At 44.9% G+C, this 13900-nt stretch overlaps 1 protein-coding gene across 3 annotated transcripts in view; it reads right to left on the reverse strand.

The window, feature by feature from the left end:
- Window positions 1-13407, reverse strand: part of LOC141111842 (uncharacterized) — a 180124-nt gene extending 166717 nt beyond the window's left edge. For all 3 annotated transcript variants that reach the window (XM_073603998.1, XM_073603999.1, XM_073603997.1), the window contains exon 1: window positions 13189-13407. In XM_073603998.1, coding sequence (XP_073460099.1) covers window positions 13189-13384 — 196 coding nt within the window. In that variant the 5' untranslated portion in view covers window positions 13385-13407. The remainder of the gene's footprint in view (window positions 1-13188) is intronic.
- Between the last annotated feature and the right edge of the window lie 493 nt (window positions 13408-13900).

The raw sequence follows: 13900 nt of genomic DNA on the forward strand, positions 1-13900 counted from the left end.
AGTACCTATGATAAAAATGACAGACCTCTACATGCTTTGTAAGTAGGAAAACCTGCAAATTTGCAGTGTATCAAATACTTGTTCTCCCCATTGTATATCTGAAAATTGATCAATCCTGATGTACTGACGGCCTATCTCATTTCTTGAGGCCCTAAAATGCCAGGACAGTACAAATGACTCATTTTTGGAAAGTAGACAGTTTGAGGCATTTAGCAAGAGTCATGGCACTTTTTTTGAAGTTGTTAATTTTTGTCACAATTTTTTGGAAGATGAAGAAATTAAATAACATTTTTTATTTTTTTTTTTACAATTTTTTTTATACATACTGTTACCAGCGCAGTACAGCGTCAACATATGACTGGTATGATGTGGTCAGAACTATACTAGTGTCCCCAAAAACACAGTGTTGGCAGGATCAGCCCTAATCGCTGGCAGCACTTGCGACATGTAGCAGAATATATTTTCACCTAAATTTATGAAGACATTAGATTTTATTAGATATGTTTTATAACAGAAAGTAGAAAATATTTATTTTTTCAAAATTTTGGGTCTTTTTTCATTTTTATAATACAAAATAAAAAAACCCAGTGGTGATCAATTACCACCAAAAAAATCTCTATTTGTTTAAAAAAAACTATATACATTTAATTTGTGCACAGTGTTGCATGACCGCGCAATTACCAGTTAGAGTAGTACAGTACTGAATAGCAAAAAATGGCCTGGATGTGAAGGGGGTAAAACCTTCCGGAGGTCAAGTAGTTAACGGGTGTGTGTGTGTATATATATATATATATATATATATATATATATATATATATATATATATATATATATATATATATACTGTATCAAATAAGAATTTGACGTAGCGGGGCATTGTTTTTGCACTAGATTTATTATGTGGAGGTTGATGTTGCAGCTTGATTGTGTGTGGTTGATGTTGATTTTAGTTTCTAATATTATTTTACATATTTGAGGAGCGAGCATGAAAAGGTTTTTGATTTATTGAAAAATAAACAATAATATCACAACTACAATACAATATGCCTACAAAAAAATTGCATATATGAATACATTTATGTATAATAAGTATATGAAAACTAAAAAATGTTGCTTTAACCTCTTCAGCCCTGGAAAATTTACCCCCTTTTATGGCCAGGCCATTTTTTGCGATACGGCACTGCGTTACTTTAACTGACAATTGCACGGTTGTGCGACACCCTACACAAAAAAAATTGATGTCCTTTTTTTTCCCACAGATAGAGCTTTCTTTTGGCGGTATTTGATCGCCTCTGCCTTTCTTATTATTAGCGCTATAAACAAAAAAAGAGAGACAATTTTGAAAAAAAATAATACCCGGGACAGGGGCTTTTACAGAGGACTGAATGCCAGCCTCTTGCCCACCGATTATGGGCCCTGGCATTTGGGGGAATGGTGCTCTTTGTGAGCTGTATGCCTGGGACCCTGGAGGTGGTGTTACTTTGGATTCAGGTCCATGTCCCCCCAAGACACACAGACTCTGGGAACCCTGTATATGCCATATTATAAATAGTGACTGATTTATACTGTTGGGACTCATACTGTGAGGAGATGCTAATATCATCAACTCCAGCCACCTGTCTGTTGTCTGCTATATTGTGTTTAATGTAAATTAGTCTAGTCTGGCTTACCACAGCTTCTAAGAGTATTCCACACATTGTTTGTTCTAATTAACCCTGTGTTGGTAATGTGTATTAAATAGTCAGTGAGCTAGGCGATGTAAAGTCTTAAACCCAAAGGTCATGTCTCTGAGTCACCTAGTCTGGGTAAATTATTTAGTAAACTAGCTCATGTTAATTAGGTAATTAGGTTACAGTTGTATTGTTAGAGTCCATGTTTGCAGCTAAGCAAGTCTTGTCTTGTTTTGTGCTTGGAAGCGGTTGGAATATCTGATATCTAGATTCAGACTGGGAGGAAGTGGTATACTGACTGAAGCACTCCAGCGGAGTGGGGGACGTTCCGTGACATTGGTGGCAAACAGCGGGACACTTCCTGCAGTCTGGGACATCCGAACTTCCACCTGGGTCCAAGGTCCGGATAGCAGGAGAGGAGAGGTACAGATACCAGCCGCCATGGAAAAGGAATTCAGAAGGAGGTTGCGAGAGATGCAGATACAGCACAAAGGACCAGTATCAGAGCAGGTCCTGCTGGAATGGTTTGATTCTATTCTCTGTGAACTCTGGAAGGAAGCACTAGCCCGTGAGCAGCGACACCAGGGAAAAGTTCTCCCCTCCATCGAGGAAAGGTACTGGTCGCAGTATGGGTTGCGGGTGCTGTTTTTGGGAGAAAAAATGCACAAGGAGCAGACGGCTGAATTAAGCAGGCTGGTCTGGGCAGAGATGCGGCTTGATGAGAGCTACAGAGCCCTCCAGTGGCATGTATCCCAAGCATACCCTTGGATAGAGGATGACAGCCCAACGGAAGGCTTTTGCTACGGCGGCCTGGGACTGTTGTATGTGAAGCTGGCAGGGGAGCCTAACTTTGGGAGTGATTTGGAGTGGTCGTTGGACAAAATCATGGATTACAGAGAACGGCTACTGAACGTCTCGGAAGTGCACTGGGCACTGGAAGATATAGAGTTTCTGGCCATTCAGGAATTGGAGCTGGAGATCGCCTACAGGCAGCTGCTAGACTTTGCTCAGCGCGAGGGCTGGGTTTCCTTTGCCTGGGACAATCAGGAAATACCAATTGAAAACTCTGAAATCCGGGTTGAAGAGTCGGAAATGTGGCAGAGTAATAGTGTGCTTTGCCAAAGTGCCCCCCCGCAGCTATGGACGCAGAGGTCTTATGGCGGATGCAGCAAGTGCTGATTGACCTTGATGATCCTGTTTCTGCATGGGATGAGCTTGAATGGAGGGATGTGCCTCCAGCAGCATGCCAGAAAATCAGCAGTGGAAAATCTGGAGATTGCCATCCCCAAAGCTGAAGTGCTGACAACAGGGCAGAGCTCTGCTAACCTCTGCCCAGCACCGATAGCATCTTCTGGGTTCCACAGACAGGGGATGGTGAACCTCTATCCCCAGACACCAGTTGCAGAGACAGGGGATTTGATACACTTTTCTGCTGAGGAAGAACAACCTGATGAGCCTCCAGGAGAACTCGTATCAGGGCCAAACTTCACTGTGCTCTGCCCAGCATCAACAGCAGTATCTGTGGAGTTACAAGGAACTTCCCCAGCTGAAGCGCTGGTCACCGGACAGAGGGTCCAAGACCTCTGCCCCACACCTGTGGCAGTTTCAGAGGCTCAGGGTGAGAAGGTGGCAATCACTTCCCAGCTGCAGGTATAGGGGGAGAAGGGAGAGAAGGTGTTTGTCATCCCTCCCCAACAGTTGGCCAGGGTGGAGGAAGCGGTGTCATGAACAGGTGTGACCAGAACCATGTGATCTGCGACAGAGGACACCAAAACGTATATAAGTGAAAATATATAAATTTATTAAGGAAAGTGGGTAATATAATACAACCAAACCCAATATGACACAGTGCAATAACCAACCACAGACAGAGACCCACAAATAACAACAGACAGATAAGTGCAAAAAATGGGAAATACCAGGTTCATAAACAATAGCCAGGCCAGGGTCATACACAGCAGATCAGCAGATGGACAGGGGATGTTCCAGAGACATAAACGTAAGCCAGGCCAAGGTCATACACAGGGAGGTCAGCCGATGGGGTAAGGAACACAGGACAGGGAGAGGATGGATGGGTCAGACTGCAGGCAGGGATGCAAGGTAACAGGTGGGACAGGATAGGGTCCGAGACAGGGAGACAGGATCAGGTTCAGGGCACAGGATCAGATCGCTAGCAGGTCAGGAGGCAATGAAGAAATCAAGGCAAACATGTGAATGTTTGCCGGGTATTTATAGGCTTGTGATTGGCCTCAAGTGACACCTGATTGCAGGAGGTACTGTCTGCTCCACACTGCCAGAATCCATCCGCTGGTGGACGCCAGTACTGTGGCCCAAAGATGATATACTATTAACAGGGAAAAGCTCTCCTGACAGTTCCAAACTGCCAGGAGACACCTGCTGGTGGACCTCAGTACTGCATGCCAAATAACAGGTATTACCAGCGGATGGAACATTTCCTGACAGTACCCCCCCCTCAAAGGAGCGGCCTCCGGACGCTCCAATTGGTTGTAATTGTCCATAGTCTATGGCATCAAGCAGAACAACAGGTGGTGGCGCAGCAGGCATGGGCACTTCAAGCTGGGTGGCAGCAGGCATGGGCACTTCAAGCTGGGCGGCAGCAGGCATGGGCACTTCAAGCTGGGCGGCAGCAGGCATGGGCACTTCAAGCTGGGCGGCAGCAGGCATGGGCACTTCAAGCTGGGCGGCAGCAGGCATGGGCACTTCAAGCTGGGCGGCAGCAGGCATGGGCACTTCAAGCTGGAGGGCAGCAGGCATGGGCACATTAGGCTGGAGGGCAGCAGGCATGGGCACATCAAGCTGGAGGGCAGGCACCCGGACATCAGGCTGGAGGGCAGGCACCCGGACATCAGGCTGGAGGGCATGCACCCGGACATCAGGCTGGAGGGCAGGCACCCGGACATCAGGCTGGAGGGCTGGCATCCGGACATCAGGCTGGAGGGCTGGCACCCGGACATCAGGCTGGAGGGCTGGCACCCGGACATCAGGCTGGAGGGCTGGCACCCGGACATCAGGCTGGAGGGCTGGCACCCGGACATTAGGCTGGAGGGCTGGCACCCGGACATCAGGCTGGAACAGATCAGCTGGCGGGGAGGCAGGACTGGACACTGGCATGATGGTATGGGTTGGATTAGCTGGTGCGGAGGCAGGTTGGGTTACTGGCAGGATCGTTTTGGTTGGAAAAAACTTTCGTTTTTTCTTTGGCTTAGCCACTGAAGATCTGTAGGTGAGGGGTGCAGCAGACTGGAGAGGAGGATTGGGATATGGCAGAGAAGAGATAACAGTAGCTGGAGGAAGTTCGTGTGGGTTTGCAGGCAGCAGGGAAGAGACAGGTGGGTTGAATGCAGGAAATGTACAGGGAGCAGAGACCGGATATGAGTATTTGGTTGGCAGCAGCGTATACTGAGCTGCAACTGCGGTTGACATGGGTGATGGGGAAACATACATTTGGGTAGGCTGGTGTTTGGTGGCAGAGGTGGTTTGTTTGGCTAGAGCTGCTTGCATCATGTCAGACCATGCTGAAAGTATAGGTTGTACAAACTGCGCTTTTAAACCTCCCTGTCTAACAAAAGACTGAGCAGACACAATGCACTCAGCAATCACCTGTGGGGAACAGGCTGAGTAATGCTCACAAAAATCGTCTGGATCATCTTCAAAAAGCCAAACTAGGGATACAACCTGATTCAGATCAAAAGGAGGAGTGAAATCATCACGGCCCTCTGGAATACAGGGCAGGGCCAGCTCAGTACATATCTTGATCAAAGGCTGCACCTCCCCAAACAATATATAACCCTGATCGACCAGGGAATGAGCCAAACGTATAGTGGCAAACAACTGGTCACTAGACCATCCTTTCAAAGCCTGGCGGCAATAATCACCACTTTCAGATGCCAGCAGAGAAAAATAAATAACCTCATCGGCATTCATGTTTGCAACCAACTGAATCAAAATGGTTCCCCTGTGCAGCCACTTCTGGTCAGGGATGGCCTTGATTTACTGTCATGAACAGGTGTGACCAGAACCATGTGATCTGCGACAGAGGACACCAAAATATATATAAGTGAAAATATATAAATTTATTAAGGAAAGTGAGTAATATAATACAACCAAACCCAATATGACACAGTGCAATAACCAACCACAGACAGAGACCCACAAATAACAACAGACAGATAAGTGCAATAAATGGGAAATACCAGGTTCATAAACAATAGCCAGGCCAGGGTCATACACAGCAGATCAGCAGATGGACAGGGGATGTTCCAGAGACATAAACGTAAGCCAGGCCAAGGTCATACACAGGGAGATCAGCAGATGGGGTAAGGAACACAGGACAGGGAGAGGATGGATGGGTCAGACTGCAGGCAGGGATACAAGGTAACAGGTGGGACAGGATAGGGTCCGAGACAGGATCAGGTTCAGGTTCAGGGCACAGGATCAGATCGCTAGCAGGTCAGGAGGCAATGAAGAAATCAAGGCAAACATGTGAATGTTTGCCGGGTATTTATAGGCTTGTGATTGGCCTCAAGTGACACCTGATTGCAGGAGGTACTGTCTGCTCCACACTGCCAGGATCCATCCGCTGGTGGACGCCAGTACTGTGGCCCAAAGATGATATACTATTAACAGGGAAAAGCTCTCCTGACAGTTCCAAACTGCCAGGAGACACCTGCTGGTGGACCTCAGTACTGCATGCCAAATAACAGGTATTACCAGTGGATGGAACATTTCCTGACAAGCGGTCTTTCCTCCCCAGCAAAGATCCGTGCACCTGGGAGACAGTACCAGAGACATGTTGTCCCAGCAGCCAGATGAGGGAATGGAAGAGGAAGCAGCCAGCTCACCTCCCCAATGGCGGCTACACAGTTTGTGAGTGGAGGAATCCAGCCTCCTGGCCCAACGGTTAGCCAGAGCAGAGGATGTGGAGTCCCCAGCAGAAGTGCTGGCAACAGGGCAGAGTGCTACCAACCTCTGCCCAGCACTGGCAACAACTGGGGAGATCCAGGGAGCTGGGGCAGTCGGCCCCTCTCTCCAGCGACAAGCTGATGTAGTGAAGTTGCTACACCCAGCTGAATCGCTGGCAACAGGGAAGAGCGCCGCTGGCCTCTGCCTAGCACCTACAGTGTCTCTACAGCTTCGCGAAGCTAGGGCGATCATCCCCACTGTCCAGCAGCAGACCAAGCCCAGGAATGTTAAACACCACCCAGCTGAAGCGCTGGCAGCCGGACAGAGAGTCAATGACCTCTGCCCCACATCTACTGAGGTCAACTATTCCTTGCAGCCAAGAAAGGAGATCATGCGGACAGACTATGTGAGTTCACTCTGCCTGAATAACGCATGTCCAGACCAGGTGGAGGTCTGGGACCTTGTTAGTCAACCTTTGATGGGGGAGAAATGTGACAGACTCACCCGGGACAGAGGCTTTTGGAGGGAACTGATTGCCAGCCTCTTGCCCACCCATTATGGGCCCTGGCTTTTGGGGGAACGGTGCTCTTTGTGAGCTGTATGCCTGGGACCCTGGAGGTGGTGTTACTTTGGATTCAGGTCTATGTCCCCCCAAGACACACAGAGTCTGAGAACCCTGTAAGGTCATGTCTCTGAGTCAGTTAGTCTGGGTAAATGATTTAGTAAACTAGCTCATGTTAATTAGGTTAGTTAGGTTACAGTTGTATTGTTAGAGTAATATGAGCAGGAGGGGGGAACTTCCTCTTTAACGGTATATAAAGACTTGTAATTTTGGTCCTAATAAATGAGTCCATGTTAGCAGCTAAGCAGGTGTAGCCTTGTTTTGTGCTTGGGAGCGGTTGGAATATCTGATATCTAGATTCAGACTGGGAGGAAGTGGTATACTGACAGAAGCACTCAAGCGGAGTTCCGTGACAATATATTTTTTACTTTCTGCTATGAAGAACATCCAATAAAAAAATTTAATTTCTTCATCAATTTAGGCCAATATGTATTCTGCTACATATTTTTGGTTAAAAAAATCCCAATAAGCGCATATTGATTGGTTTGCACAAAAGTGATCACGTCTACAAACTATGGTATATTTTTATGGCGGACAAATCAGACACTAACTGACACTTTTTTGGGGACCAGTGACAATATCACAGTAATCAGTGCTAAAAAATGCACTGTCACTGTACTAATGACACGGACAGGGAAGAGGTTAACATCAGGAGCAATCTAAAGGTTAAATTTGTCGCCAGGGAGTGCTTTCTAACTGTGGGGGAGGTGCTGCAACTGTGGGAAGACAGAGATTTGTGTTCTTGCTTGGCAGGTCTCTGTTTTCCCTTGTCACAGAATGGTGATCTGCATTGTTTACATGGGCAGACCACCTTTCTGCCTCTCTCAGGAATGATCGGTGGGTCCCGGCAGACATAGAGTCCGCCGGACCCACTAATCGGTCGCCAGGCGTGCGCATACATGCTGCAAACCCAGGAAAGCGAACTCACGTACCTGTATGTGATTTTGTGCAGAAGAGCTGCCGCCCCGCAGTATATGTATGTGGGGCGGTCAGCAACTGGTTAAAAAGTTATGTAAAACCTTTACAAATGCAAAAAAACTTAATCAAGGTCCTAGTAAAAAAAAAAATCTTCCCATTAATTATTAATAAAAAATGTAAACCTATATCAACATTAAGCCCTCTTGGGATCGAAGTGTCAAGCATATAAATCCACTGTGTCTCTGCTTGCAAATATCATACACTTTATCCCCCTTCCTTCCTCAAGCCTACTTGAATCCTCTCTATCCCCCAAAACTGAAGTCCATTAGGGTTGCTAATATGATACTTTTTTTAATGTACAGACACATTTTTATTTTATAAATGTACTCACTATTCCACTTCACTAAAGTTCTCGTGTTATGACCCACACATTAGTAACCTCATGGCCATTGCAACACATACACTACACCTCTTATGTTACAATAAATACATTGCTTAAAGGAGTTGTAAAAGCGCAAGTCTTTTTATCTTAATGCATTCTATGCATTAAGATAAAAAACCTTCCATGTGTAGCAGCCTCCCTAGCACCCCGAATTACTTACCTGGGCCCTAATCTCTCTCCAGCGATATCCACAAATGTCTAAGTTGTCTGGGACACTCCTCCTGATTGGCTGAGACACTGCAGCGGTGCCATTGGCTCCTGTGGCCGTCAATCAAAGTCAGTCAGCCAATCAGGAGAGAAAGGGGTGGGGCCAGGCCGGGGCTCCATGTCTGAATGGATACATGGAGCTCTGACTCGGCTCGGGTGCCCCCATTAGAGAGCTGCTGGCTAAGGGGGCACTCGATAGGAGGGAGGGGCCAGGAGCAGGAAAGAGGGACCCAAGAAGAGGAGGATCGGGGTTGATCCGTGCAAAACCAACTGCACAGAGGAGATAAGTATAACAGGTTTGTTTTTTGTTTTTTAACCGCTTCCCAACCACCTCACACAGATATACTGTGGCAGAAGGGCACGTAAGGCAGATTAACGTACCCGTACTTTACCCCTTAAGAGGCGGCTTGCGGGCACGCACGTGCCCCCTGGGAGCTCCGTGACCGTGATCGCAGGTCCCGTGGACTCGATGTCCGTGGGGATACTCGCGATCGTCTCACAGTGAGGAAGAACGGGGAGATGCTAATGTAAACAAGCATCTCCCCCGTTCTGCTTAATGACACTGTCACTGATCACAGCTCCCTGTAATCGGGAGCAGTGATCAGTGTAGTGTCACACACAGCCCCTGCCCCCACAGTTAGAATCACTCCCTAGAGCACACTAGTGTCCACCTAGTGGTTAACCCCTTCACTGCCAGTCACATTTACACAGTAATCAATGCATTTTTTATTGCACTGATTGCTGTATGAGTGTAAATGGTCCCAAAATCACACTAAAATTGTCTGACCTGTCCGCCATAATGTCACAGCCACGATAAAAATCACTGATCGCCGCCATTACTAGTAAAAAAAAAAATTATCAATAAAAATGCCACAGAAGCTATAACTTTTGCGCAAACCAATCAATAAAGGCTTACTGTGATTTCTTTTACCAAAAAAATGTAGAAGAATACGTATGGGCCTAAACTGAGGAAAAAAAATGTTTTTTTCTATATTTTTTGGGGGATATTTATGATAGTAAAAAGTAAAAAATAATGCATTTTTGTTTCAAAATTGTCGCTATTTTTTTGTTTATACCGCAAAAAAGAAAAACCGCAGAGGTGATCAAATACCTCCAAAAGAAAGCTCTATTTGTGGGAAAAAAAGGATCTCAATTTTGTTTGGGAGCCACATCGCACGACCGCGCAATTGTCAGTTAAAGCGACGCAGTGCCGAATCACAAAAAATGCTTTGGTCTTTCGCCAGCCAAATGGTCCGGGGCTTAATTGGTTAAAAGAAACAAGTCTTTACAATCACTTTACAATCACTACATCTTCTATTCCCTCTCCCACGAAGGCAGCCCGAGCATCTCTCACGTGTAAAAGATATAAAATTTTCCTGGCCCATCCAACCTGGATCAAAGTGGGCAATGATATCCTGACAAGAGGAAAACTGACATGAGCCCAATGAGGCTGCCCAGCCAAGTTAGGTATATTATGTAGTGACTGGCCTAATACTCCAGTCATAGCCCTGATAGTTTTCATAATGGATAGAATTAGGATGGCTCAATTAATATTAAAAAACGATATTGAATATAAATGATGTGAGGATGAGATCCCAAGTTTGGGATATTTATACTTTCCCCAATTCCTAAATCTGTACTGAGACTGATGTTGGACCATTTGAAGCACTTTCTAAACTATGTTTTGATTCCCATGTCATCTTATCAATAACTGGTGTCTATTGGGTGTTCCATTTCTCTTTCATGTATATCTTCTTGATTTTTGAACAATATGGAAAAGACACATATATGCATTACTCGGATTGCTTATGTTCAGCCCTACCACCATAGGTTTGCTTTTTGCATGCCCAGTGTTGGGGCTATTGTTGGGTGGGGGATTCTTTCTTTTAGGGAGGAAAAAGTATGGTTCTTTACCTGTAAACCTAGTTAAACAATAAAAAAAATATATTTTGTTCATAAGAGAATTTAAGGACCTAACGCCATAAATTGTGTAGTAGGCCAATCAATACAATTGTGGTCTCTTTATAAAACATTGTTCTCTTTGGCACCCCTCGACCCCCGCTTAGCTTCATATTTGGGGGAACCTAGGTTTCCCTCGGCTTTGAATTCTACCCAAGATTTCTCCTGGTGGACACAGAATAGCTTAGCCACTGTAGATGCTCTGTCCCAAGAATCCTCCTTACAAGTTAAATATGCCCTACCTAGAACAGAGTTCTATAAATACTTACATATGAGGCACTTTTATTCAACGCATTACCACGGGGGGGGGGATAGGTGCTACCAATGTATTTGAACACATGTGTAAGTTCTCCTCTAGAGATAAGGGCACTATCTCAATCATGTATCAATATCTAAATGAACTAGACCTCCCCATAAAATCTCCAGCAATGCTTAACTGGGAAGCTGAAACAGGCCTAGAGATAGCCCCTGAGGATTGGTTGGTTATGGTCACGAAAATATGCACAAATGCACAAAATCTATGGTGGTAAAGGAGATGGTTGTAAAGCTCCATACTAGATGGTCCTATACACCTTCCAGACTATATAGATTGTACCCATTGGTCCCAGGGAACTGTTTTAAAGGTTGCCCAGACAGAGGCACACATCTCCACATAATTTGGAGCTGTAGAATACTTCAAACTTTGTGGCAGAAGATAGCTACTAAGGTTGCTCAGATCACTGGGATGCAGATCTTCCGGGGACTACCACCCCCAAACCAGAAACTAGCACACACTCTATTTAGTGCAGCTCATTGGGCAATAGCACTACATTGGCGCTCTTTGGTAGTCCCCTGGGACCAAGTCTTAAGACGTATGGAAGCAATTCGGCTTATGGAAAGAGTCCACCACATGATTATGGACACTATGCTGGTTTTTGAAAGAAAATTGAGGATTTAATTTGTTAATATATACATACACAGAGGATTTTACGGCTTAAGTGCCTTTGTTCCTCTCCCCCATACCCCTTCCCTTTATTTTAGGTATTTTCTCAAAATGTTTCTTTTCTATATACTGTATATGTTAGTTCCAGTTGCCGGTTCTGACAGCCATAGGGCGTTGATAGCCTTCTAAAAGTTTTTTGTAACCATCTGCTGCACGCTTTGTGGCTAAAATGTCTTTTAGAACTGTTTTACAAGTTTGTTTTGATGGCATTTAAGGTATCAGATATGATTTATATGGCTATGTGTTGTATCTTGTTACATGTCTTTTTCTTTACTACAAAATAAAAATCGTTTGTAAACAAAAACAAACCTGATTTCTTTTTATGAGGAGTAGGGATGAGCCCGATGTTCGAGTCGAGTGTAAGTTTGTCTCGAACATCGGGTGTTCGCCTGTTCGCCGACCTCAATGCACTGTCTAATTAGGCAACTAAGTGGCAAATGAGGTTTAATGTTGATAAATGTAAAGTTATACACTTGGGGGCTAAGAATATGTATCATACATACTAGGGGGAGTAAAACGGGGGGTCCATAGTGGAGAAGGATCTGGGTGTTTTGGTAGATCATAAGCTCAATAATAGCATGCAATGCTATGCAGCGGTTTCCAAAGCAAGTCCTTTCTTGTATAAGGAAAGGTATGGACTCCAGAGAGAGAGATATCATTTTCCCCCCCTGTACAAATCATTAGTAAAAACCCATCTGGAATATGCAGTTCAGTTTTGGGCTCCAGTTCTCAAAAAGGATATCGGGGAACTGGAGAAAGTGCAGAGAAGGGCAACCAGACTGATAAGAGGCACAGAGGAGCTCAGCTATGAGGAAAGATTAGAGGAACTGAATTTATTCTCTCTTGAGAAGAGGAGATTAAGGGGGGATATGATCAACATGTATACATACATAAGTGGTCCATATAGTGAACTTGTTGTTAAGTTATTCACTTTAAGGTCATCACAAAGGACAAGGGGGCACTCTTTATGTCCAGAGGAGAAAAGATTTCATCTCCAAATATATAGAAAGGTTTCTTCACAGTAAGAGCTGTGATAATATGTAATTGACTCCCTCCAGAGGTGGTTCTGGTAAGCTCAGTAGATTTCTTTAAAAAAGGCCTGGATTCTTTCCTAAATGGACACAATACAACTGGGTAATGACATTTATAGGTAACGTTGATCTAGAGAAAATCTGATTGCCCCTCGGGGGATCAGGAAGGAATTTTTCCCCTGCTGTAGCAAATTGAATCAAATTGGACCATGCTTTGCTGGGGTTTTTTGCCTTCCTCTGGATCAATTGTGGGTATAGGATTGTGTATATGGGATTGTATTTTTTTTTTTTTGGTTGAACTAGATGGAGTTGTGTCTTTTTTCCACCTAACAATGTATATCAATAATGGTAGCATTGTCTGAGATCCTGTGTTGTACAGCTCTGTAATGTATCCTCAGATACAATGACATTAAACACAGAAGAGTGACACTGACCTGATCTTAGGAGGAGAAGAAAGCAGATTACATGCAGAATTTTCAGCCCGGTCCTCATTGTTCCATCCATGCCGGATCCACTCCAAGAGAACTGTGAGAGACGTCTGATCTCTATGAAGTGTCTTCTATTTTTGCACCTTTTCTGTTTGACTTTTACTTTTAGAAATCCCAGATTCTCGTCACATGACACCGGCATAATTGTTTACACTGTACACATACCAAAATAAAATCACAGAGACAAAGGGTATGTAAGAGATTTTCCAAATTGCACAAAAGAAGCAAAATAAAACAAATTGTAACAACATTTATTCAACAGGTCCACTTGTTATTGTTTAAACTGCTTTAAAATGTTACCTCTCCTTCTATTCCTCAGTAAAAGCTCTTCTAAAACCCAACTCCAGCCTCGCTCCGGCAGGCTCCAGCACGTCCTCTTCTCCCTGACACTCCAGGCTGTGGGCATTACCTTGGTGTCATCTCATACAATGCAGAGCTATTAGTCCTGCATGTATATGAAGGAGGCAAGTGTGCAACTAAGCCGGTAGCGCCGGGGATGGGAGGATTCACAGGACTAGTTTCACATATGGAGGGAACCGAGGGAGTGAGGAGTACAACGAGTATTTTTTTTTTCTTGTACCCCAAGTTGGGCTTTGAAGCTGCAATTGCAGCCGCCCATTATCAGTGTTGACTTATTTCCAGAGCGGGAGAAATAAAG

Source organism: Aquarana catesbeiana, linkage group LG11 (genome assembly GCF_042186555.1).
Source record: "Aquarana catesbeiana isolate 2022-GZ linkage group LG11, ASM4218655v1, whole genome shotgun sequence".
NCBI lineage: Eukaryota > Metazoa > Chordata > Amphibia > Anura > Ranidae > Aquarana > Aquarana catesbeiana.